The sequence below is a fragment of the Dunckerocampus dactyliophorus genome, chromosome 3, assembly GCF_027744805.1.
Source record: "Dunckerocampus dactyliophorus isolate RoL2022-P2 chromosome 3, RoL_Ddac_1.1, whole genome shotgun sequence".
Classification (NCBI taxonomy): Eukaryota; Metazoa; Chordata; class Actinopteri; order Syngnathiformes; family Syngnathidae; genus Dunckerocampus; species Dunckerocampus dactyliophorus.
Window position 1 is genome coordinate 30,765,702 of NC_072821.1, and position 25,104 is coordinate 30,790,805.

At 41.0% G+C, this 25,104-nt stretch overlaps 1 protein-coding gene across 13 annotated transcripts in view; it reads left to right on the plus strand.

Moving 5' to 3' along the window:
• The window catches only part of herc1 (HECT and RLD domain containing E3 ubiquitin protein ligase family member 1), a 95,410-nt gene that overhangs the window by 27,822 nt on the left and 42,484 nt on the right, over window positions 1–25,104 (plus strand). For 9 of the 13 annotated variants that reach the window (XM_054769746.1, XM_054769753.1, XM_054769748.1 and 6 more), the window contains exons 22-40: window positions 2,411–2,582; window positions 4,645–4,987; window positions 6,090–6,210; window positions 7,725–7,776; window positions 11,056–11,327; window positions 11,745–11,960; window positions 14,099–14,219; window positions 14,406–14,643; window positions 14,727–14,896; window positions 15,026–15,181; window positions 15,811–15,917; window positions 16,567–16,677; window positions 16,769–16,939; window positions 17,007–17,246; window positions 17,357–17,440; window positions 18,461–19,020; window positions 21,442–22,087; window positions 22,236–22,503; window positions 24,547–24,757. In XM_054769746.1, coding sequence (XP_054625721.1) covers window positions 2,411–2,582; window positions 4,645–4,987; window positions 6,090–6,210; window positions 7,725–7,776; window positions 11,056–11,327; window positions 11,745–11,960; window positions 14,099–14,219; window positions 14,406–14,643; window positions 14,727–14,896; window positions 15,026–15,181; window positions 15,811–15,917; window positions 16,567–16,677; window positions 16,769–16,939; window positions 17,007–17,246; window positions 17,357–17,440; window positions 18,461–19,020; window positions 21,442–22,087; window positions 22,236–22,503; window positions 24,547–24,757 — 4,259 coding nt within the window. The remainder of the gene's footprint in view (window positions 1–2,410; window positions 2,583–4,644; window positions 4,988–6,089; window positions 6,211–7,724; window positions 7,777–11,055; window positions 11,328–11,744; window positions 11,961–14,098; window positions 14,220–14,405; window positions 14,644–14,726; window positions 14,897–15,025; window positions 15,182–15,810; window positions 15,918–16,566; window positions 16,678–16,768; window positions 16,940–17,006; window positions 17,247–17,356; window positions 17,441–18,460; window positions 19,021–21,441; window positions 22,088–22,235; window positions 22,504–24,546; window positions 24,758–25,104) is intronic. The other 4 variants (XM_054769749.1, XM_054769758.1, XM_054769755.1 and 1 more) reach the window with 3 other exon arrangements.

A 25,104-nucleotide genomic window follows, 5' to 3' on the forward strand; every position in this document is an offset into this window, starting at 1 on the left:
CATTTATGGCTGTGGTACATCACTAGCTAGGCCACCGTCATCAACATGCATTATCGCGATAGAATTAAAATCTCTATCATAAGCAACATTTATATTGTTTCTGTTATATACCATTCATATCACTTATGCCTAATCTAGAGGGGTCTGATTAGTAGGTAAATTGGCAGCGCCGATCCCTTAAGTGCAGTCTTCTCTGGCAGACCAGTGTTACAATGTGTTTGAGTGAGGGCAAACAGGTAGCGCCAAATCTATACAAGATACAAGATACAAGATACAAGAGAGTTTTATTGTCATGTGCATAGTAAAACAGCAGTTATACCATGCAATGAAAATCTTATTCTGTTCATTCTCCCAAGAAAAGAAATAAAACAAATGAAAGAATAAGAACATAAGAAACATAAACACAAACATATATACCAATAAATTAAGCAACAACAACAGAAGAGACATTAATACAAGCAAATAATACAAACAAACAAACAAACAAATAAATAAATAAATAAAGTGCTATGAGTGTGTGCGTGCGTCGTACTGCCATCCACACAGCCCTTTCTCACCTACAGGGCCAGGACACATACGTCAGACTGCTATTTATAGACTATAGCTCTGCTTTTAATACAGTCAGCCCCCACTAACTCACTAATAAGCTCCTCACACTTGGCCTGTCTCCCTCCCTCTGTAACTGGGTGTTTAACTTTCTCACAGGCAGACCCCAGTCAGTCAGAGTCCACAACCGCACATCCAGCTCTAGAATTGTGAGCACTGGGACCCCACAGGGGTGTGTGCTGAGTCCACTCCTCTACACGCTCTTCACCTACGATTGCGTGGCCTCCCAGAACAACACCAGCATCATTAAATTTGCGGATGACACTACAGTCATCGGACTGATCACTGGTGGTGTTGAAACATCATACAGAAGAGAGGTGGCGGACCTCATAGCTTGGTGTCGTGATAACAATCTCCTTCTCAATACAGATAAGACTAAAGAGATGATCATCGACCCAAGAACAAGGGAAAAGGAGCCACATAGACCCCTGTTTATTGATGAGACTGAGGTGGAGAGGGTGAAAACCTTCAAGTTCCTTGGCACACACATCAGCGAGGACCTCACCGTTCTGGCGATATGCAAACTGTAGAGGGTCCACAGTTGCCGCCGGGATGCTCTTTTTGATGTGGGTCATGACTAGTCTTTCAAAGCACTTCATAACAATAGGAGTGAGTGCTATAGGGCGATAGTCATTTAAGCAGGTCACGTTGCTCTTCTTGGGTACGGGCACTATGGTGGTGGACTTAAAGCATGTCGGTACAGATGCTTGTGCAAGCGACAGGTTAAATATGTCAGCAAGCACATCAGCTAGCTCTGATGAGCAAACCCGAAGTGCACGTCCTGAGATGTTGTCTGGGCCTGCTGCTTTTCGTGGGTTTGTTTTGTTTAGAACCCTGCGCACATCAGCTGATGTCACCATGAGAGGTGAGTCCTGTGTGCTCCCCAGGTTCAGCCACCCTCTCTGCTCATCAGGAGTTTGGGTGTCAAAGCGGGCATAGAAGCGGGTGTCAAAGCGGGCTATTTGTGGTGGTCCAAATTTATTTGTGATGTCCTGCCACAAATAAATGAATATATGGGAAATGTAAGATATACAGGTACACATAATGGATATTAGGGGTATTCCAAACTTTTTCACTTCTGATACGATATGAATATCGGCCCATACCGATATCGAGCCGATGTCACCACAAATTATACATACTTTTATTACTTATTGTGTAGTATGGAATGTTAGAAAAGGTTTGATGAAGTGATATTAATCAAGCAAAAGGAGGAAAAACTAACCCATTTTCCTCTTTATGCATGTAAGGTATAGTTTTATCTACAATGTAGTGGCGGCTAGGCATAATATAGCAAGTTTCAAGGTGTGTAATTAAACATTTAAACTCAACATTGCTCACCACCGACAGGGGCTGACTCTTTTCTGTTCTAGCTAATAATAACTTCTTGTTGTCTCATGGGAGTTTCCCATGTGATGCTGCTTCAAATGCGTGATGAGGTTGGTGATATTAGCTTCCCTGGTTCTGTGCCACCACGGGAAACCTGTTCATGACAGGTTTTACACAGCCTACATCACTTCTACCCCTTGCTGCTTAGCACACGATGTTGTTGTGATCATGTGGGCTCTATCCGGCCACTGCTGGATAGATGTGCTTGGCAGAAATCTGCAATTGACTATATTGAAATACCAAGATCACAGAGTTTAGATGCAGGCCGATATAATCCAATATTTATTTTTTTGCTGATATTGAGCCGATATTGGACAACCCTACTGGATAAACTTCATTAATCCTGTGAGGGAAATTACTTTTTTATTTAACTAAAGTTCACTTTGTAAATTAAACCAACATGTCATCTGGGAAGATTTCAGACAATCAGGACTCTCTAGACATGGATCCCCAGGAGCATTCATTCACACGCACCATTGATGAGGAGGCAGAATTGGAAGAAAGAGCTGACCGTGAGAGAGAAGAGGGTCATCAGGAACAAGACGATGAAGAGGAAGACAGAGAGCACGAAGTCATGACAGCTGGAAGTAAGCACTTTTCCCTGCAGTTAAATGTCCCTATGCTTTCATCATGCAAGTATTAACAGCATTCTACTTACAAGATAATATCACATTGAAATAATAGATTTGTGAGCTCATTCAGTATCCCACCTGCTGTTTATCTGTGGTTCTCTGTTCTCTGTTCTCACGTTTTATTTTGCAAACGTGAGTGGGAATGGCCTTTAATGATTTATTTGAATCGTTATTTTTCCAGGGTGGAACAATTATACAGCATACATCTTCAAGCCTTTGCCATAATCGTTCTGGTGTGATGTTCAATTTCCTAAATCAAATTGATTTCAAACTTTATGAATCAAAAATCGATTAATCAAGATTGGATTTGATTCGATCTGCTTATAAATAATGAAAATGGCTCAACTCTGTTACAAAATACAAAAGCAGTTTATTTTTTCTCTTCACCATAAACAAAAGGTTTTAAGTGCAAACTTGTAAATTGGACCGTTTTAAACTTGTACTGTAAACAAGTCTCAAAAGTACAATTTTTAAATTAAAAAGGAATTGCAAGTGAAAGCAGTGTTTCCCACAAGATGACAATTTATTTGTGGCGGAGTTTTGCGTAATTGGCCATGATGCATGTGCCGGTAGTTAAAAAAAAAAAGGCTAAGACAAACCATTACACATATTTAAATACAAATCTTTGTTACTATAGTAGTTTTATTAGTTATTAGTAGGGGTGTCACGAGATCTCACCAGATTAAATCATGACGAGATTTCTTGTTCAGAAAAACTGTCTCGCGATAATAAATAAATAAATAGATCACGATAAATGACAATGAACTTGATAATTTTGCCAGCCTTCATATATTGCTATGTACATGCGAGTCTGTTTTCCTTGTCTCTCGCCTCTAAACAGGCAGGAAGTGGGTTAGCTCAGAACCTGGATGCTTCATAGAGCAACAGTGAACAGAGTGAGACGCCTTGTCAGTCATACAGTCGCTTTGTCTCTATGAGGGGAGCTGGGCTGCTAGCATACACACAGCAAAAGAGTAGAGCCTCGTGAGGAGCAAGGCAAAGTAACGTAATAGAAATTAGGTGGGGGGGAGATGCTTGCAAAGCCAAATGCTACAGCCCCTGTGTAGAAATATTAATGAGCAAGGTGGGCCCATCAACACGAACGAGCCAATGTGCCAAATTTATTTAAAAGTGGCAGCAACATAAAAGGCAACAAAACAAACTTGCCCACCTTTAAACGGTTTTCCCATCTGGGAAAAAGTCTACACATCGAGATGCAGAACGTTTGTCTTGACAGTCAACACTCACTGAGACGTTTGGTCGGCAAATACAAACGCAACAGCGCACAATGGTGTGCGTTCACAAAAAGTAATCGCAAAAGGAATGCTGCTCTTTAATGCAATTGAAGAGACAGCATTTCAAGAAATCCTGCAAACGTTTGACCGACGGTACGAATTACCTGTGCGGAAGTACTTGTCACAAATACCAATCCCGCAACTTTACAGAGTATAAGATGACATATTAAAGGAAATATAAAAGAAAGGAAATATAAAGGAAAGATATTTAGAGCCACACTCGATTGCTACTGTCACGAAACCCGGTGCATGTCTTTACTATTGATTCATTTAAGCATTTTGTCTGACTCGTATCGATCGAGGAGGCTGTTACTGACATAGCCATGTCTCTCTTGTCAAACTGGATATCCGGTCACTGTCTGCAAGAAATATAACCCTAAATTATTTCTGATGCTGCTTCATCAGTTTGTGAATGAGTCATTTACTTTTCGCCATGCCACCATTGTCATTATGCAAATAGATGATGGATCGATGGTTTTGTCGATGTCATGTGGCCATGACAAACAAAGTAGTATGTAATTGTTAGCATTATATAATGCTGCTCATGAAAGTCCTGCACACGTGCGGTTGCGTATTCACATTCCTTGTTGATAACACTGAAATGTGCATGCATATGTAATGTGCTTAGATTTTGACCGTGACTAAACTTTAATGATGCTATGTTGCTGCCGCTTGTCCTCTAACCTAGTATTATGTGTGTATGTGTATGTCGCACAACACAGAAATCTTTCAATGTTTCCTCTCAGCACGGGAGGTAGCTCGCAGTCGGGACAGAGAGAGGGCCACCAGTGCTGGCGTTGGCTCTAGCTTGGTGCCCAGGAGCGGAGGAGCAGGAGCCGGTCCAAGTGGAGAAGAGGATGCCATTCTATCGCTAGAGGGGAGAAGGGACAGTACGGTTCTCCCGGAAGGCCAGGACTTGTACACAGCAGCTTGTAACTCTGTGATCCACCGCTGTGCCCTGCTAATTCTGGGGGTGAGCCCTGTTTTGGGTGAGCTGACCAAGCAAAACCAAGAAGAGGGACAAACTGCTGCGGGAAATCAGGACTGTTTGAGCTTCATGACCAGGTTAGTCTGCTCGGATGGACTAAATAATGGCAATTTAAAAGCGACTGTCAAACTGCAACAAAGCACTTTGCCACCAGGTATTAATGTGACGCATTATGACGTCAATACAGATGGTCCTTGGGTACCTTAATGAACTCTAAAGTCACTCACACTGTGCACAGAGCACATGAAGGACGTTTAAAAGACTGTAATAAAAAATTATATACAATAATGAAATGAAAGCGTAATAAAAAGCGCCTTACTTTTAACCTTTTGGTTGTCTTGCAAGCCTTTCTACCTTCTTAAAATATTGTCTGGAAAGATAACCTCTTCCTTGTAACAGTTCACAAAATCCATGACCCTTGTAGCATTTATTAGCATTCGATAATCTTTATCTTTAATGATGGTCATGACAGAGTGGCCAATATTGGTGGGCCTTTTTTCCTCTCTCCTCTCTCTGAACTTTTTATGACATTCATTTTCACTTCCATGGTTATGGCTTCCTTTTCTTTGTTCTTCTTCTTTATTTTTCCGCCAGCCTGCGCTGTAACTAGTCCTCGAGCGAGTGTCATCTGTATGGACCAAAATACTTAGCTGTGTATAATACGCAATATGTTTAAAATTGACAAAAACCTGTAACAACACTTTTGACCCTTGTGACAGAGATCAGATATGATTGAAATTTGAAATTTTAGTAGAACTCTCACAGAGATTGGTAGAGAGGAGACAGCCATCACGAAAAGGTAGTGCACTGTCAATTACTATTAATTTTTGTATTTCAACATGTCTTCATCATTGTAACCACAATTTGAACATTAGATTTGTTTAAGAAGAGTGTGGTTTCATGCAAGTTAATCAGCCAAATAACAAAGAAGGCAACGAGACTTGCCTCAGACATGCATAGTTATATAACATCACAACAATGGAAATCTTATCTGATAGATTTACTACGCATCATATGTGTAGCAGACATGTGATACTTGCCCAAAACCAATGCAGCTTGACATAAGGGACATTGACCTCGATCAAAAATGTTTTCTTTAAAATGTATTTTCCCCCAAATCATGACAGAAATTGACAAAAAAAATGAATCCTGTAAACTACAGCTTTTTTGTGTTTGCAGGAGTGAGAGTCTAAGTACAGAGAGCCGCTCAGTGCAAAGCAGTCCCAGCTACAGGCTTATCAAATCTAGGAGCGAGTCAGACCTCTCGCAGCCTGAGTCTGATGAAGAGGGATATAATCTGGTATGTCACACGCTGTCACACGCTCACACATGCCTGTACACAACACTGACATATGTCTGTGTAGATTCTTACTCTTAAGCTTATTTGTTGATGAGCTTTCACCCTTAATCCAAAATGCTTCTTCAAATTTTTTAGGTGTGGAGTCTTCCTATTTATCTCTCTAGTGTGTGTGTCTCCTCGTGGCGGTCACAATAGGGTTGCTGTTGTTATTGTGGCCCGGCATGGCTGGTGGACTACCGTCCTGCGTAACAATAGGTCATTTGCCTGCTTGGTGGCAAAACAACACATTAGTGACCACTCTTCCTGTGGAATGAGATCATCTTTGGGGGAGGGATGTCAATACATTGTTGTAAGCAGACGACAGGTGATAGTGTAAACCTCCTTCTCTGTTTAGAAAGGGTCTTTCCAGTGTGACACAGATGGATGCCTTCACACTGCTTTCAAACCAGCGGCCCTCCCTATCCAAAATTTGGACATCATACTCCTCAAAGGAATGTCCCTTCTTTTTGAGATGCAAATGAACTGCTGACTCTGGGCCCAATGAATCTTCTCTCCTATGTTGTGCCATGCTTTTGTGTAACAATAGGAGACATACCCACCAGGGACATAAATGCGGGGACTCCACACCTAAAATTTTAGATCTAAAGAGGCCCTTTGGGCGAAAGGTGAAACGTCTTCAACAAACAAGAGTCCAGTTGCCTGGATCCAGCCTTTGTGCAACACTAGTGTATGTTTATACTTAGTGTAATCCCTTGTTTACCATTTATTATTTGTTTATATCATTTATTCCTTATTCATAACTGGAATATTTGCATAGTTAAGAGTATAGAACACCCGATTATGGTCTTTCAAATAAGTTTTTTTTAGCATTATTAGAGCCCTCTAGACATGAAGTAACAAAACCATTTAAGACTTAAATAAGACTTGTACGTGTTTATTGCTGTAAATGTGTTCCGGTGGCTCAGACAGGAAGTGACATCGGGGTTCAAAGTTGAGTTTTAGCTTGGCGTGGGTTACCGTCGCAACTGTAGCGCGTGGAATTATTGTGCCTGTTGTGAGATCATTCAAATTTGCAGTTAAAGCCTGTTCCGGAGATCAAGTCTGGTGCTTGTGTGTCTCACCAAACATAACAGTAACATTACTGACACCTAGTGACCAAATTATAATACTACAGTACATGTCATTTTAGCATCTTTGAATGCGTCTTCTGAATGCCTTATATATGTATTTAACTTTATTTAGCCATTTTAATGCTTGAAAATGCTTGATTTAAACAAAAAAAAAACCTGTAAAATTTGCTTATATGTGCATTTCTTGACTAATTAAAGCTGTCGTAGGCCGAACCATGAAACACCACGATTTATTAATTTATATATTTTTGAAAAATCGTGATAGAGTGAAGCCATGAAATTTAAAATGCGAAGTCGTGATGGACGACTTTATACTTCATGTCTTTTTTAATGTTGTCCATGCTTGCACTATGAGATGTTTTTTTTAATTATTATTTCTTTTAGAGTGGAAGGAGAAATGTTGACCTGGACTTGGCGTTCTCTCACAAAAAGAGAGGTAGACATTTTTTTTCTGTCATATTGACAATGCCATCATTGTTTCTTGCTCAGCATCCAGAATGATCTGTTTTGCCCGAGATTCAGCAGTTTTAAATGTTTGCTGCTGCTCGTTAATCTGTGCTAGTCAGTGTCTCTACAATTGATAGAAAATGTCATCTTTATGTATAAAAATTACTCTTGCCTTTCTGTCTTGTGATCCCTGTATGGCTAGTTTATTTGCTTCTTTTGGGGCAGTTGAGCCCCAAGCACAAGAGGAGCTCCAAGCACGTAAACAATGGCATGTTTCTTCCTCCAGTTAACTTTCAAGCATCTTGCATTCATTTCACATTATTAGGGACATATGCCGATCTCCGTCACAATATACTATCGATTACTGTTTAGTTTACAAGCTCATAAATAGAAATCATGTAACAGGTAAGTACACAAAGCTGATTACATCAAGCAACCCATCACTTTGCCCTGTCATACAACTGATGAAAATGATCAATAGATGTGCAGTCGAACATGTTTATTTCGACGTCCCTTCGTAAGTCAACCAACATATCAAACCCTTATCCACCCTGTTCTTATCACTAAAAATTGCCTGCTTAAGCCGACTGTCGACCGCTTTTGTCGACATACAATTTGTCGTGTGTGGGTACTCAATAAATCAGAAGGTAGAACTCAGTGGCTTTTACCTGCACGCTCCAGTGTTTGGAGTAACAGTGTTAAAAATATTTTTTGAGTAACAGGTAATCTAATTAATTACTATTTAAAAAGTTACAACACCGTTACCATTACAAACCGAAATGTGGTGCGTTATTATGCACTGATATCTATATCAACGATATGCATGTCACTTCAGTCGTCATTGTTCACTTCCACTACACAGGAAGCTAAATGAAGTTATGGTGGCTCACGTACGGGAAAACACTGCCCCCTAGCGTTTTGGTAGAGAAATGCAAGTCACTAGCTCAGCCCTCAGCCTAATTTCATGAAACATCTCAACGGCACACACCACTGCAAAGCTAAATCCCAATTCTTTTACATGTTTGAAAAAATAAGGCAACAAGTACTTTCCCTGGTAACTAATTATGTTTATGACTGAGTAATTTTGTGATTGTGAACAGCAACACAACTACCTGTCTAGATACAGAGCATTAAAGTGTGCACACAGTGACTTCATAGGCTTCAAAATGAAAGCATGGCAGTATTAACCTGGATTCGACCACAGCAACGAAATACACACATTTCTTTTTTTTTCTTTTTTTTTTTTTAAGACACCAGATCAAAATTTTAAGACCAGGTGAAAAACATTTTGCACTGTTAGACCTTAACCTTAGGGTCTAACTACAGATTCAAAATGCAAAAACAAGAATTGGAAGTGAGACAAAAAAGTCATTGCTTTGAGTCAGCAATGTATTGCAAAAAGCATTAGTGAAGTGTAATAGGCTCTTCATCAGCTAATCAAAAGTTCAAGACCATATCTAAAAAAAAATAAAATCCCCCTAAAGTAAATAAAATGTTCAAAGAAGGACTCCGTAATGAGTAGCTGCGACATTCTTGTTAATCACCTCAAAAATTGGTTTGGGCACGCTTGATGCCAGTGTTTCCAGGAGGCACGTGGGAATGTTGCTCCAGGTGGTAAAGATGGCTTGAAAGAGGGCATACACTGTCTGGAACTGATATTAATTTTTGTACACTTTCCTTGCCATCCATCCCCACATGTTCTCAGTTGGAACACACAGGGTGGTCCAAAAGAGTGAGGTTATTCCTCTTGAAGAAGAAGCATTGTGAACTGCAGTGTTGTCCAGTTCAAAAACACAGTCATTCACAGACGAGGGCATTCACTCATGAGGGATGCCCCCTTCAGCATCTCCACATAACTAGCTGCCATAACTAGGTGCACTCAGGAAAATTTCTAACGGGCAATTTTGTGGCATTGAAGGAGACGAGACCTTTGAAGGCGTTTTTGGAAAAAATGGGCGTGCAAAATACTTTTAGGGTAGGACTAATCATTTGACATGGATATAGATCAATTTTGTATTTGTATTTTGTATTTGTACTTTATTTATCCCACAGCGGGGAAATTTACTTGTTACAGCAGCAAGCGACCAATTTGTGCTGTGATTTAGAATATATGACATTTTTTGGCGTAAACTATCTTCGGCCCAATACTAACTTATTGACGGTCCCTAGTGTAAACAACCAGCAGTTAGAGCAGCACTTCCTGTGCGAGCAGTGGCGGAGGCAGAATTTTTCATTGGGGTAGCCAAGGTGAGCCCATTACTCACATAGGGGAGGCAATAAGTTGATACCTGAAACGTCTAGATGACCAGTGGGGTGGCCGGAGAGTGACCAAGGGTGGCCACGACGACCATTGGCTACCACATAGCACCGCCACTGGGTGCGAGCTCCCCACACAATGTTTAGGTGCATTACCGCACCTACCATGTTGGAGTGTGGCCCAGAGTTACGAACGTTATACGGCAACCGGATTGGCCCGAGCTCATGTCGGAAGCCGATATTATCTGATCTTCAAAATACAGCGGATCAGCAGCCGATCCTAAAGATCAAATTGGGATATCAATATCAACCAACAATTCGCGGGGCTTCGACTTAAACAGTTTTGACTGCATTACAGTAAAGTAAGTACATTTTGCTTTGAAGAAAGTATTGCACAACAGAAATGCTTTGTTGCTGAATTGTCTACCGGTCTGACACTGGCATAATGGCATTTTTGGCCGTTTATTTCATGCAGAACTCTTTCAGTTGAAAATGTGAGGCTGTTCTTGCATGTGGTGCTATTTTTTGTATGTCTCCACATAACTTTATAATGAAGCACATGAGATAATGTTGCACATTTCTTATGACAAACCAAAAAGCTACCTGTCCGCACACGTGCTGAGGCCGGAGTTTTCCAAAAGCTCAGCTTTTAAGGACAAACCCTATGTTTGCATGTGGACAAGGGACCAAAATGCATAGAAATATGCATTTTTAAAATGTTCATATTTGTGTGGACATGGCCTTAGTTGGATTTCTTTGAAATTGTTTGCATTGACACTGACTTCAGTGCTTTCAGGGGTGTATGGAAACTCTGTGCGCCCATTCTAAATGAAGTGATATTGTCTTATAAACGTTTGTGCTTGCATGAACAACTTGGGTGTGTGATAAACATTTTCTAATGGGATAGTAATGCTTTGTTATGTGCTTCTAGCGACATGATGCAACCATCAAAGAAATTATATTCTGGGTTGATCCTCCTGAAGGTGTTCTCCCTCTCTCAATACTTTCTCAGGTCTGCTTTATAGCTCTCCAGACTCTCTGGCAGAGTCCTGGTTTCGTGCAAAACTGAGCCGGCAGCGCAGCTACAGCTCAGCATACTCGTATGAAGAATCAGACCTGGACCTGAACCGCTCTCTTGGTATTCATGCTCTTATTGAGAATATGATCAGCTTCATCAGCGGTGATGTTGGGCTGACTCCAGCATTCAAAGAACCAGAGGAAAGCATGTCTACCAGTCCACAGGCCACAATCCTGGCTATGGAACAGCAACAGAGCAGGGCAGAGGTGAGAAACTGACTTCTTTGTAGCTTGCTGTAACATTCCACATTACAAAAGCGGTGATTATTTTTTTAAATACTACCCATGGAAGGCTGCAAACAGAGTGTAGGGTTTTTTTTTGGGTTTTTTTTGTTTTTTGTTTTTGTTTTTTTTCATTGATCAGTCTCAGTTTACTGCCACCTACCAGGATTGGAATGGTATATTCCTGAACATTTTGTTAATCAATTCAAGTGTTTAATTATTATGAATTGCAATACTTTCATAGTTAAATAATGATTACAATTGTTTACATTTTAATACAGTTTTAAGTGTTTAACTTAAACTATAATTATTAAGAATGCTCCGATCAGGGTTTCATGCTGTCGATTTCAACTGTATACATTTATGTTGCCATATGGCTAATGCAATTCTTTGTATCTCCAGCTGAGGTTAGAAGCTCTCCATCAAATTGTGGTGTTAATTGCTGGTATGGAGGAGAAAGGCTGCCAGCCAGGGAATACAGATCGTCCTTGCAGTGCCTTCCAGTCCTCTTCTCTACTCACCTCTGTCAGGCTGCAGTTCCTGGCTGGTTGTTTTGGCCTGGGTACTGTTGGCAGTGGTGGGCAAAAGAGGGAGAGTGTGCAGCTGCACCATTATCAGGTGAACAATCGAACAGTGTGATGTGACAAAAGTTGCTGCAGTTTGTGAGTTGTATGACATGGTAAACCAGTTTACTGTATTCAGTGGGATTTAGGCCATTCCACCGAATTGGTGCCATTTGCATCCCCAGGGGGAAAAAAACTTCAAATGAACTGTAAAATGCATTTTTTTATGAAGCAAAGTGTCCCCTACATTGATCTGTGGGGAGTGCGAAATCTCATCACAGTCCTGTTGCCTAAATTCTTTTTTTTATATTTATTTTTTGAATACATTTTTTGTTTACTCTAATCGCTGCAATGTGCCAGCTAGTGTCAGGGGTGGACTTACCATTAGGCAAACAGAACACAGAGATTTCCAGGGGCCCCCAAAAGTCTCATAAAAACTGATTGTTGATTTTATTTTTCTTTCCTCTTTAAAATACACATTACTTTTTTTTGGTCGTAATTCACATGCTTCAAACTACATCAAAATACGTAATCTATCATGGTCATTTTGACCACTCCTTCTCCCTCTCCCTGCAACGGACTATTCCATGTTACTGCGCATGTGCAGATTGATTCAGCAAGACTGTAGTAAAAACAAACTTGTTGGTGCGGTTTGGAGAAATATGAAGCAGAGTTACCCCAGTGGAGCGGAGAAGAGCAGAAGGCGAGAGGAAAACAGTTTTTATCAAAACTAGCGAAGGTGTCAACCTTTTTCACAGTCACAGTAAACGTAGACACACAACGACAGCAAGAGCTCTTGACAGCAGCAGCCCAGTTGTCAGTATCAGCCACGGACAAAGCAGTAATTATAGAGATGAAGCTGAGTGATACTTTTCATCACAAAAATGTGAGTATTGAAGCGGTAAAGTAAATTAAATGTTGCTTAATGTTCTTATCAATGACAGTAAAAGCGTTGAGATGATTTACTTGTTTGGTAATAATAATCCCCCAGCACGATTTTAAGGACTTATATAAGTAGGATAAATAGAAGAATTTTCTCATATTCACACTTGTAAACAAACATTTATATACCACCATAACATTTTTAGAAAACCCCAATTTTCCCAGTTATCTCTTGAAATTCAAGTCATTGGAGTCCAGTGAATAGCTTGAAATGGTACAAAGGTAAGTGGTGAAGTGTCAGAGGTTTAAAAAAAAAAAAAAAAAGTTAGGTTACCCAAAACTGAAAAATAATGTGTATTTCAGAATTATACTTATAAAGGCCTCTTTCAGGGACCACAAGATGTTTCAATTTAAAGCTGTTCTGCAGAAATGGAGGTTGATTAAGCCTTGGCAGTTGGTGCAACTAATTCCTACAGGTGTTCCAAGGTCTGGAGTGCTTACTACCTCCTCTGTCTGCATAACAACAGTGTTTGGAGCACACTGTGGTACTATACCCTTGTGAACATTAGTTGAACAGCATTGTACTGGAGAAAGTAATTTGTTGCTACAAAAATGGCAAGAAAAAAGGGAATTAACAAGAGAGACACACCATCTGAACACTTAAAAATGTAGGTTTTTCCTCCAGAGAAATTGGAGTGTGTCTTTTTTTGACCGGTAGTGCATGTACAGTATCTCCAACTCCAAACAAGTCTCGTCTGGAACGACACTTCCTCATTGTCACTCAACTACGGCAAGATGCAATCATGGACAACAATGTCTTTAGTTTGTGTATATGTGTGGTCTAAATAAACAGAAAGAAAAAGAAAATCAAAAAGTGGATATTCTTATCACTCACTTTGCAACTCTTAATGCGGAAGTACAAATTGCTGCAATTATATATACTCAGAAATCCCAGAAAATAAACTCAAAACATGTGAATTCATCTTAAGTTATGTGGTGTCTTGGAATGCAACCCCTCATCTGATTGGCTTTTGTCTGCCCTGTTGTTGCGAGAAATCTCATCACGTTTTAATCTCACGAGATCTAGTGACACCCCAATGAGTCCTGTTACTTAAATGAGTCATCTTGCCTCGAGAAACTTGTACAAAAATGAAATAAAGCTGCCCGAGGTCAAAAAGAGTTGAAAAAGACAGAAGTTTATGTTTATTGTGAGACAGTGACCGCAAGCAAATGGCACTTATTCGGTGGAATGGCCCATTTATAGTTGAAAGCTGATGCCGTGTACCCAGTTCACGCTTGTTTTCTTTACAGGATGGTGTTAAAGCAGCTAAGAGAAGCCTCCAGTTGGAAATCCAGACAGCGGTTCATAAAATATACCAGCAACTATCGGTAACTCTGGAGAGAGCTTTGCAGGCAAACAAGCACCACATAGGTAGTAAAATCTAAATAAATAAACCCAGCTCAATATGGCCTTATGGTTGTTGATATGTCTTAAGTATCATGTTAAATTGATTAAACTATTTAGATATTAGACATCAGTGACGTTAACTCCATTGCAACCTGCCCTTTGCCAGCATCCAACCTTAACATTTTGCTCCTTTGGTTTTGTCTAATGCAGAAGCCCAACAGCGCCTTCTGCTGGTGACTGTGTTTGCTCTGAGTGTGCGTTACCAGCCGGTAGACGTTTCCCTGGCCATCTCCAGTGGGTTACTCAATGTACTCTCCCAGCTATGTGGCACGGAGACCATGCTGGGACAGCCGCTTCAGCTTCTACACAAACCGGGAGTATCCCAGCTCAGCACTGCTCTTAAAGTGGCTTCCACGCGGCTGCTGCAGATACTGGCCATCAGTACTGGGTATTTGGTGGCTTGCGGCAAGAAGTAGTGGTAGGCTTGAGAAAATAACATTCATAAAACATTGCCTCTCCTTAACATTACAGGACTTATGCAGACAAATTAAGTCCAAAGGTTGTCCAGTCATTGCTGGACCTCCTCTGCAGCCAGCTGAAGAACCTTCTGTCGCAGGCAGGAGTTAGCATCCTGTCTTCTGAACAGCACCAAGACAACAAACAAGAGGACTCAGTGGATTCTGAGAAGAAAGACTTCAGAGGTAACTAAATAGGGACTTGGGTCTCATTCTTTTATAAAGAATCACAGGCAAACAATGCTACCATAATAGTGATAATTGTGTTTGTTTGGGCATGTCATTTTTTATGTAATTATATTGTTTGTTTTTTAGCTTTACTACGCAAACAACACACTGCTGAGCTACACCTGGGAGACTTTCTAGTCTTCTTAAGGAGAGTGGTGTCATCCAAAGCCATCCAGTCCAAGATGGCTTCCCCCAAATGGACCGAAGTGTTACTCAATATTGCTGCACAGAAATGCTGCTCAGGTAAGACCACCAAGATTTGGGATGGATATGTCCGTGAATCACGAAACAGGCTGATTGGTGCGGTGTCTGCAGTGATGCAGACTGCATCGGTCCGTTGTGGTGAAGAGCGAGCTGAGCCGAAAGGCAACGCTCTCAATTTACTGGTCAATCTACGTTCATACCCTCTCCTGTGGTCATGAGCTTTGGATAGTGGCCGAAAGGGCAAAATCACTGGTATAAGCAGCCAAAATTGGTTTTCTTCATAGGATGGCTGGACTCTCCCTTAGAGACAAGGTGAGAAGCACTGTCATCCGGAACCACTGCTCCTCCTCATTGAGAGGAGCCAGATGATCTGGTCATAATGTCTCCTAAACACGTCCCCCTGTATGTGTTTGGGGCATGTCCGGGAGGGACGTGGCCTCGGGAAAGAACCAGGACATGTTGGAGAGACTATGTCTCTCAACTGGCCTGGGAATGCCTCGGGACCCGGTGGGAGGAGCTGGACGGAGTACCTGGGAGAAGGAAGTCTGAGCTTCCCTGCTTAGCCTGCTGCCCCTGCGATCCGATCTCAAATAAGTGGAAGAAGATGGATGGATGGGTGTCCATGAATGAAAGTTTGATGTGTATTTCATTTTGATTGTCAAATCTAGGGGTCCCTCTGGTGGGAAACCTGAGAACTCGGCTTCTTGCGCTTCACGTTTTGGAGGCTGTCCTACCTGCCTGTGAGGCCAATATGGAAGATGACCAAATGACACAGGTACACCTTTACATTTTTTTTAGGTTAATGTAAGCGCCAAGTCATTTCACCTCCAAACAAGTACAGTCAGTGCATCCACAGCTGGATAAGGATCATTTCAGTACATGTCACAGTTCATTGGGTGACTAATGTCTTGAGTTTGAACACTCACTAGTTTATTTGACTTAATCCTACAAATGCACAGCCTCTTGCTCTGTGTTCTAAACACACCCACAAATCTGCTCCTCTTGTGGTCTCTACTGGCACATTTACATTGGATGTAAAAAGTCTGGCGGGTTTGTGTGATGTAAAAAATATGAGATCAAGATCAGTTTTTCAAAACTGTCCACCTCTAATGTGACCTACAACCAGTACAACTCAATTGAAAAGAAAAAATAACCTGGTTGCATAAATACACAAAAATGCATAAAAACTTAAAAAATTTCAAATCTGGTTTGCAATGCATCTTTTCATGAAAATTCCAACATTTGTATTTCATTGCATCTGAATGTTGATACTTCAGTTTGATACTTCATTTTTTGGCTGTTAAATTGGACAACCTCTTACTTCTTAATATTGTATTCCAACTCTTATAACTAAGGTTGGTTGAAAAAACCCCTGTAGTCTGAAGAATCAGGCAAGAGTTTGATGTGATTTGTTTGTCTTCCAGGTTGTTGAGCGGCTCTTCTCTTTGCTGTCTGACTGCATGTGGGAAGCTCCCATTGCCCAAGCCAAGCACTCGGCCCAGATTAAAGAAAAAGTACATGAACTTAAATTACAGGTTAGAAACCAAACATATGTACAGTATCTTCCTTAACTGTGTCCTCATAGTGTGCAATTGTTTGATGGACTACAAACTTTGAAATCAATAGGGAGACTCTGAGGAGGAAGAGGAGAACCTTCCCGTCCAAGAAGTGTCCTTTGACCCCGAGAAGGCTCAGTGTTGTGTTGTGGAAAATGGACAGGGGCTGACCCATGGCAGTGGGGGTAAAGGCTATGGCCTGGCCTCCACTGGTATCTCCTCTGGGTGCTATCAATGGAAGGTACAATGTTGCCCTATTATATTTGTTCTGTGTCATAAAATACTGCAGTGACCATTTCCCCCCATAGTTTTACATCGTAAAGGAGAACCGTGGCAATGAGGGTACATGCGTGGGTGTTTCACGATGGCCCGTGCATGACTTCAACCACCGCACCACATCAGATATGTGGTTATACCGAGCGTACAGTGGCAACCTCTATCACAATGGGGAACAAACTCTGACACTTACCAGTTTTACCCAGGGAGACTACATCACTTGTGTGCTGGACATGGAGGCTAGAACCATGTCATTTGGAAAGAATGGAGAGGTGAGAGGAGGGCTTGATATTGGTTATAAACACAAATGGCAATACAAACATGGACTCAAAGGACTCAATGAAACATTTCTTTCCCAAACTGCTAATATGTGACTCCACAGGAACCCAAGTTAGCCTTTGAGGATGTGGATGCCACAGAACTGTACCCCTGTGTGATGTTCTATAGCAGTAACCCAGGGGAGAAGGTAAGAGAAGGGGGGGAAAAAACGCGTTCTTGATGACATTCTGTGTAAGACAAATATTACAGACTTGACTTCTGTTGGTATCTTCACTTCTTTTACACAGTGAGCTATATGTCAGTGGTTAATTGGTTCCAGACCCGACCGCGATAAGTGAATTTTCATAAGTGAATAATATATGGAATAGTTTCATGGCATGGAAAACCTGTTTTACGATCTTCTAAATATGTTTTTTTACATTATTAGAGCCCTGTAGAAAAATAACTAACACCCATATAATCACTTTAAATGGGTATTACCCAATATAGTAGATATTTTATGAGAAAATAAGACATATTAAACATAAGAGTTTGTTGTTGTTGTTTTTTGAACAGCGTACTTTCTGTGTTGGCTATTTTCTCATCAATGTGTTGTAATGGCTTTGCACCCGTATTATCCAATATATATAAGACGTAAATATAACTCCTGCTTGTGTGTGTCACAGTAAATGGGGACCTTAGTGGCAGGCAGACAGATATGTGGAGGACAGGAAGTGACATCGGAGGTTCAGAGTTGACGTTGCGGGTTATGGCCCCAACAGCAGCCCCATGTTATTAGTATGATTATTATGTTATTATTATTGTGCCTGTTATGAGATCATTTAAACCCGCAATAAATGCATATTCTGTTGATCACATGTGGAGCTTTTCTGACCGAACAATTACCAACACCTACTGGTCAATGTAGAATACTACATTCACAATTAGAAGGCTGCTTCTGCCTTGTATTTGTATTTTAGTCCATTTTAATGCTTGAAAATGCTTAATTTAGGCCAAAAATAAGTACTATGTGCTCAAATGTGTGTTTTATTTTTTTTTTTACTTACAATAGGCCGTACTCAATAGCGATGCAGCAATTATTTATTAATTCATGCATTTTTGAAAACTTGCTATAGAGTGAGGCAGCGATGTTCGAACCGCGTTGTAGCGAGGTACAACTGTATTGATTTGTGTGTATATTCTATAATTCTATATTTCCTCCTTCCAGGTTAAGATCTGTGACATGCAAATGCGCGGCACACCCCGAGACCTACTGCCCGGAGACCCAGTTTGCAGCCCAATGGCCACTGTCCTGGCCGAGGCCACCACACAGTTAATCCGAATCTTACACCGCACTGATGACTGGACACATCGTATCAACAAAACCATGATTGAACGTCTTTATAAAATCAAGCCTTGCTTCAGAGAGTCAGCAAGTGCCTCCGGAAGCAGTGGGGGTCAGAGGCTAAAAAAGAGTCGCTCGGTTCAAAGTCGCGAGGAGCATGACACACAGCGAGAAGGTCAGGAAACTCCTATGAGAACCGAGGAAGAAAGGGGACGGCACGGACGACAACACGGCTTAGGCGAGCTGTCGGAGCACCTCCTAAGAACACTTTGCACTGAGGTATGGCCAGTCTTGGCTGTAATCGGAGGGGCAGATGCTGGCCTTCGTGTCGGTGGGCGGTGTGTTCACAAGCAGACAGGGCGGCATGCAACTTTGCTTGGAGTGGTGAAAGAAGGCAGTACTTCAGCCAAGGTGCAATGGGACGAGGCTGAGATCACCATCAGGTACTTGTTTTTTTTTTTTTGCAATGTTGCAATGTTACAGTATGTCTTACACCAAGGTGCACTTTTAACCTGCCTGACTCCGCCTCCATCAGCTGCACCGTTTGCTATATACTGGACAAGCTACCAGATAGCGGCATAAATGAGCGGCCGCAAAGCTTGAAAGAAATTGAAAGGAAGTACATAGACAGAGAACAATGACCGTTGTGTCAACATTTGGAACGATAAAAAAAACAGTCGAGTTTTAGCGTAAGTCGGAACTTATGCCTAAATAAATACTTTAGTCACTCACACTGTACACATGAAGGACATACAGTATAAAATGAAACTGTTATAAAAAAGAGAGAACTACTTACTTTAATCCCTGTGGTTGACTTGACTAAGAGGGGCATTGCAAAGGAGGGAGAGACAGGCTTATTGGGAGGAGGAAGTCAAAAATAATGAGACCACTGTGCATCTTAGTTATCATCAGTGTTGGGCAAATCACTTTAAAAATAAATTAATTATAGTTATTATTTACTTTCCCAAAAAAGTAATTGAATGAGTAAAGGCATTACTTCTTCATGAATGTAATTAGTTACCAGGGAAACTAATTATATACCACATTGCTCAATCCACACAGGTATCATATCATTATAGTTTCACATTACTTACAGACACATAGTCTCCAAGGCAGAAGCGTATTAGAAATTATTCCGGGTGAACTGGGACAAAAATTTGGTACTGGACTTTTTGATTCAGTTTGGCCCCACTCCCCGTTACGAGCCTTTTTTTGTTTATAAAAAAGAATCTGCCCAGGGTTGGGATCAAACCTGCACCTCCTGCTTCGAAGGGCGCAACATGTACCATTACATCAACAGAGACTGACGGGCGATTGGGTGAATTCTCCCATTTTATTCTTTAATACCCCTTTTCCACTGCAGCAAACTTTGGTGCGGGTGCAGATTTTGTTCAGAGCTGGAGGTGAACAAGTGTTGGCTTTGAAAAGGCTCTACACCAGATTCATTTTCATTGTCCTGGGGAGCCATGTCATTACTCACAAGGAAATAACAAAAGGGAGTGTGAGTCACGCAATTTAAATAATGTTTATTTTGTCAAATGTCCAGATGAAAAGCAATGACTTGCCTGGAGCTATTATTTTCATGATTACTCATCTTCTGTCAGAATTTGACAAACCGGACAATCAATCATTTAAAAAATACTTACGGCTATTATTTTGTGTAATATTCAAGTCAAGAATCACAGTTATGTAATATTACAGTATTTCTTCTTGAACATTAACATAAAGCAGCAACCAAACACAGCTCTGTCGCGGAGATGTTACAGAAACGTCACTTCCTGCTTTCCAAAATAAAATACAGTACGCGATTGTATGCTAGAAATAACCATAAAAAACATAATCTAAATGTAATATGTGCGTGGATTAAAGGATTAAACCTATACGGTGACTTATATGTTTATATTTATAGTGTGTATGTGGTGGAAAGACACTCCATCATAACAGATCATTTAATATTAAAGAAAGTGCAAACGAATTTCAATTTTAATAATCCACCACATTATTTTCAGACATTTGTAACCCGGTAATATTACTTGTACTTGTACTTGCTGCTCTGGATGTCATTTACAGTAAATGAGTCAATAAAGTTGAAACAGAGGTAATAGGCGGATATTTACTTGGTGTAACACCTTCCCCACTTCATTATGCAAACGGTTTAGCACTCAGCCCAGCAAGCTTTTGGAGCCGTAGTTGAACCAAAAAATACGCCTCCAGTTCAGCACCCCTGTGGAACCATGATAATGGAAAACCAGACCTACTCTGAACCAGCTCCGAACCAGTCACAGTGGGAAAAGGGGTATAATGGGTGACAGAGCCTCGGACTGACTTGCACAAAATGCAATAAAGAACATGATTAGTTTTTAAAAAGAATCCTTTTATATGTTGTCAAATATAAAACCACCAATTGCTTGATCATGAATTCAATGGATCATCACTCAAGGAACATTCTTCAAATGTTCATCCTTTACTAGTAGTTGTAATCCACACAACCGCACACACATAATGTAAGGTTATGTGGCTATAAGAGCATGAAAATTAGTTTGTGCAATGTTGCGTATATGGATACGGTTATCAAAATTTTTACCACAGACCAAATGAAATGTATGTTTTTCTTTTTAATGCTCCGTTGCTGCTTGCATTTATATGTTCTCCACTCTACATGACGTGCTCTTTGTACCCTTCCACATCTTGATAAAACTACTGTTTTGCATGGACCACTCTATCTAGTCGGGCATTCAGTGCCATGTACATTTTTCCCCATCTCATGTCAAGCCTGTTGTGCTATTTCTTCTCTCCTGCCCTTTCCCTCACTTTGTTCTTCCTTTCCCTTGTCTCCTTTAATTCTCGACTCACTTCAATTAAAGCTTCCCAACTTTCTGGTCACCTAGTGACACTCCACTGTACAACCTGGAACCCTGTGAGCCTCTGCCTTTTGACGTCGCACGTTTCCGTGGCCTCACTGCCTCGCTACTGTTGGATCTCACCTACCTTATAAGCATCCACGAGGAAACGGCGGCTAAGCTCAGTGCACGTCGCCACGACAAGAGGCATCGGAATGCGTACTCGACAGGACACGAGCCGACAAACAATGAAGACAAGGCAGACAATGAAATGCCCAACCACAAGGAACTAAGGGACAATGTTGGCAAAGGATCTGGATCTGTCCCAAGCACAACCACCTCTGACTTGCGGGTTTCTCATAGTCTCGACGAAGTCAAGGCACATGTGGCACCCAACTCAAAGTCAGATGGTGAGATCTCCTCTGTTGTTGTTGGTGGGGTCAGCGGGAATGACACCCTTTTTTCTGTAGCACCCCATGCTCCCATTGAGGGGAACAAGAAGAAAGGCCACGAGCATGCTTCCCGTAGTCATGAGCCATACCCTTCTTTAATTGCCACCCAATCGGAGATCCACGCAGTGCAGCTCTCCTACCTCTACCTAGGAGCCATGAAGACCCTCAGTGTCCTGCTTAGCTGCAGCAAGTATGCAGAGCTGCTGCTTATACCAAAGGTACTGGACCGGGCAAGATTTACTCACATAATATAGAAACTATAGAAAGTGGAAAAATGTGAAATTTTTCACTTTTTTTCACAAACCATCTTATTATACCCTCCTATTCTGATTTAATGTCAGTGATGTTATTATTTCTCTTTTTAAGGTGTTACCAGAATCCAGTGGGCACAATGCTGATCTAAACGCTAGTGCCAGTGCAAGCACAGCTGCCACCTCTCCGATATGCCAAGAAGAGGTGGAGATGCGGGCTGCTCTTCAGTTCCTAATGCGCCACATGGTGAAGCGGGCAGTCTTGCGTTCTCCCATCAAACGGGCTTTAGGATTGGCAGACCTGGAGAGGGCACAGGCCATGATCTACAAGCTAGTCGTCAATGGGCTTCTGGAAGAACCCTGTGGGGGAAAGGGTAAACATGGTGAGAGTGTTTGGATTTGATCAAGTGTGCGAACTTGCTTATGACAGGCATTATTAGTTTGTAATACCAATACAGTGGATCAGCGGACCTTGGTTAGCGAATGCCCCAGTTAGCGTGTTTTTTGGTTAATGTCAACAATGTACGCAAAAATATAGCTTCGGTTCGCATACATTTTCCAATTAGCGTACAATACGGCCCGCGTCTTTTCGTGTTATTAATACACAGCGTGAGTCCAACTGTGTTTTTTATGTATTTTGATCATCACATGTCCTTGTTAGCAGCCTATTAGGTGCTAATACAATGCAAACAGGGAACAGGGATGGGCTTCGTTGCCCACCTCTGATGTCATCTGCTGTAGTGTAGTCTGTAGTTCTTGCTAACCAAAACCAGTTAAAGGCTCAAGTCTCAAAAATATGAACACGAAACACATTTTTATAGTTTTACATGCATAAAACAATTCTGAATGCAGTTAAATGACAAATGTAAGGGATAAATGAACATTTAAGGTTACTTTTACCTTCATTCATTTTACCTTCACGCGTTGACAAAGACACGGTATGCAAGCAAGATCAACACAGACACAATTTCATGTTTTACTATGACTTATTTCTTGAATTCTGTAGTCTTGCTGCCACATTGTGTATTTGGCAACAGTCACGTCTTCAATGAAGGTAAAAGTAACCTTAAACTTTTTTTATCCCTTTCATTCATCATTTATATGTATTTAAAAAAAAAATATAGCTGTAAAACAATACAGTCATCATCCCTCACTCAAAATTTGTTTTCATAAATGTAATTAATAAATGATTTTTTTGTCCTTCCTCGCTCAGTTGCAAACTCAGTCTTAGGTTAGGGTAAATAAATTGGAGCTTGGTGTACAGTATCACTATGTTTAAAGTGGTGGCTGTCTTTTGTGTCACTTCAGAGATGCCGTAGCCTGTGCACAAGCTTCTTTTTTTTTAATACCATGACCCACATTATGTTTGAGATACTACTACAACAACAACGAATTTTCCTTGCTAATGCTAACGGTGAGATATTATGTCTTATTATTGCTTATCATGTGTACTATAATACAGTATAAAGGTAATTATGGGGTGTTATTTCATGTTTGCAGAGCTCTAATAATGTTGACAAACATTTTTAGAACAGGTTTGTATGTTCTAACTACGAAAACATTCCATTTATTAAAAGACCAATTTTCTGCGATAAACGAGGGATGACAATCTGTAAAACAATAAAAACGCATTTTGTGTTAACATTTTTTGAACCTTCTGGAATGGATTAATGATGCTAACCACGGTTCCACTGTTTCTGATCATTTGAGAAGTATAATCTCAAGTCATGAATTGACAATAAAGGTAACTCAAACTGTTTTCTGTCATTCAGGCGCTAGTTTGATTGTTGTTACTGAGGTGTGCCTCTGAATATTGTCATTCATCCAGGTCATTGTACCCTCAGGGCATTGAATCGATTGCCACTGGAATGTCCAGGTCGTGTTAGAAGACGTTTCACCTCATCCGAGCAGGTGTCATCCCTTCATACTCAAAGACTAGATAGGGCAGTACTAGTCTTGAGGCGATGGTGCGGGAAGTATTTATCCTCTAGGGTAGAGGCATGCCACAAACAAGATGCTTTCAAAACTCTTTTGTGGTGCAAAAACTTCAGTCATTAAGATACAATGGAGTGGGACCTCTGCCAGCCAACAGAAGTCGTTTGAGTGGAATCACCCTCATTAGCATTCCAATCAGTTCACCTAAAGCCAAAGGTGGTCGTTCTTGTTCTTGTTTGGGTGTGCCTCTACCTTAGAGGATAAATACTTGGTATTATGCATGATCCCCTCAGTCTAGAGCTGTCCTATCTAGTCTTTGAGCTTGAACAGACTGCTCGAATGAGTGGCAAACCGTTGTTCTAGACAACCTGAGCAGTTCAGTTGCAATCCATTCAATGCCCTGAGAATTACCGATGTGACGTTGACTACAGACATATTTTTGTTTAGAATATAGTCTTACTAACAGAATTGTTTCCTTGGACCTTTCTTAGGTGTGAAAAATGAGTCCGAGGGTGAAGGTGAGGGTCCAGAGGGTGAGCAGTTAGTACAGACTCCAGTCACCACAAGCCCCTCCGCCTCCAGCACCACTTCATTCATGAGCTCCTCTCTAGAGGATACCACCACTGCAACCACACCTGTCACTGACACTGAGACCGTCCCTGCATCCGAGTCTCCCGGGGTCATGCCTCTCAGCCTTCTCAGGTCAGGTCATAAGTTGCACTTATTAGTTAGTTATTTGGCAACCAATGTTAATCGGCGTTTCTCCAGCATGTCTAATTTCACTTCACCTTTCACTTTTCTTAATGAAGGGTAAAAAGTAAACTAAAAAAAACAAAAGAGACTCACGATTACATATTATTCCGCCGCACACCTATAACTACTTCTCTTTTTCTTTATTGGTATTAATAATTTATGGAAGTATGTTGTAACTACGAAACATTCCAACATGAGGGACTGCCTATAGTAATTTGATAAGCTAGTCAAGCAAAACAACCACAGATCAACCAAAACTGCTCATGTATGACTGTATTTCATGTACCCGAAAAAGG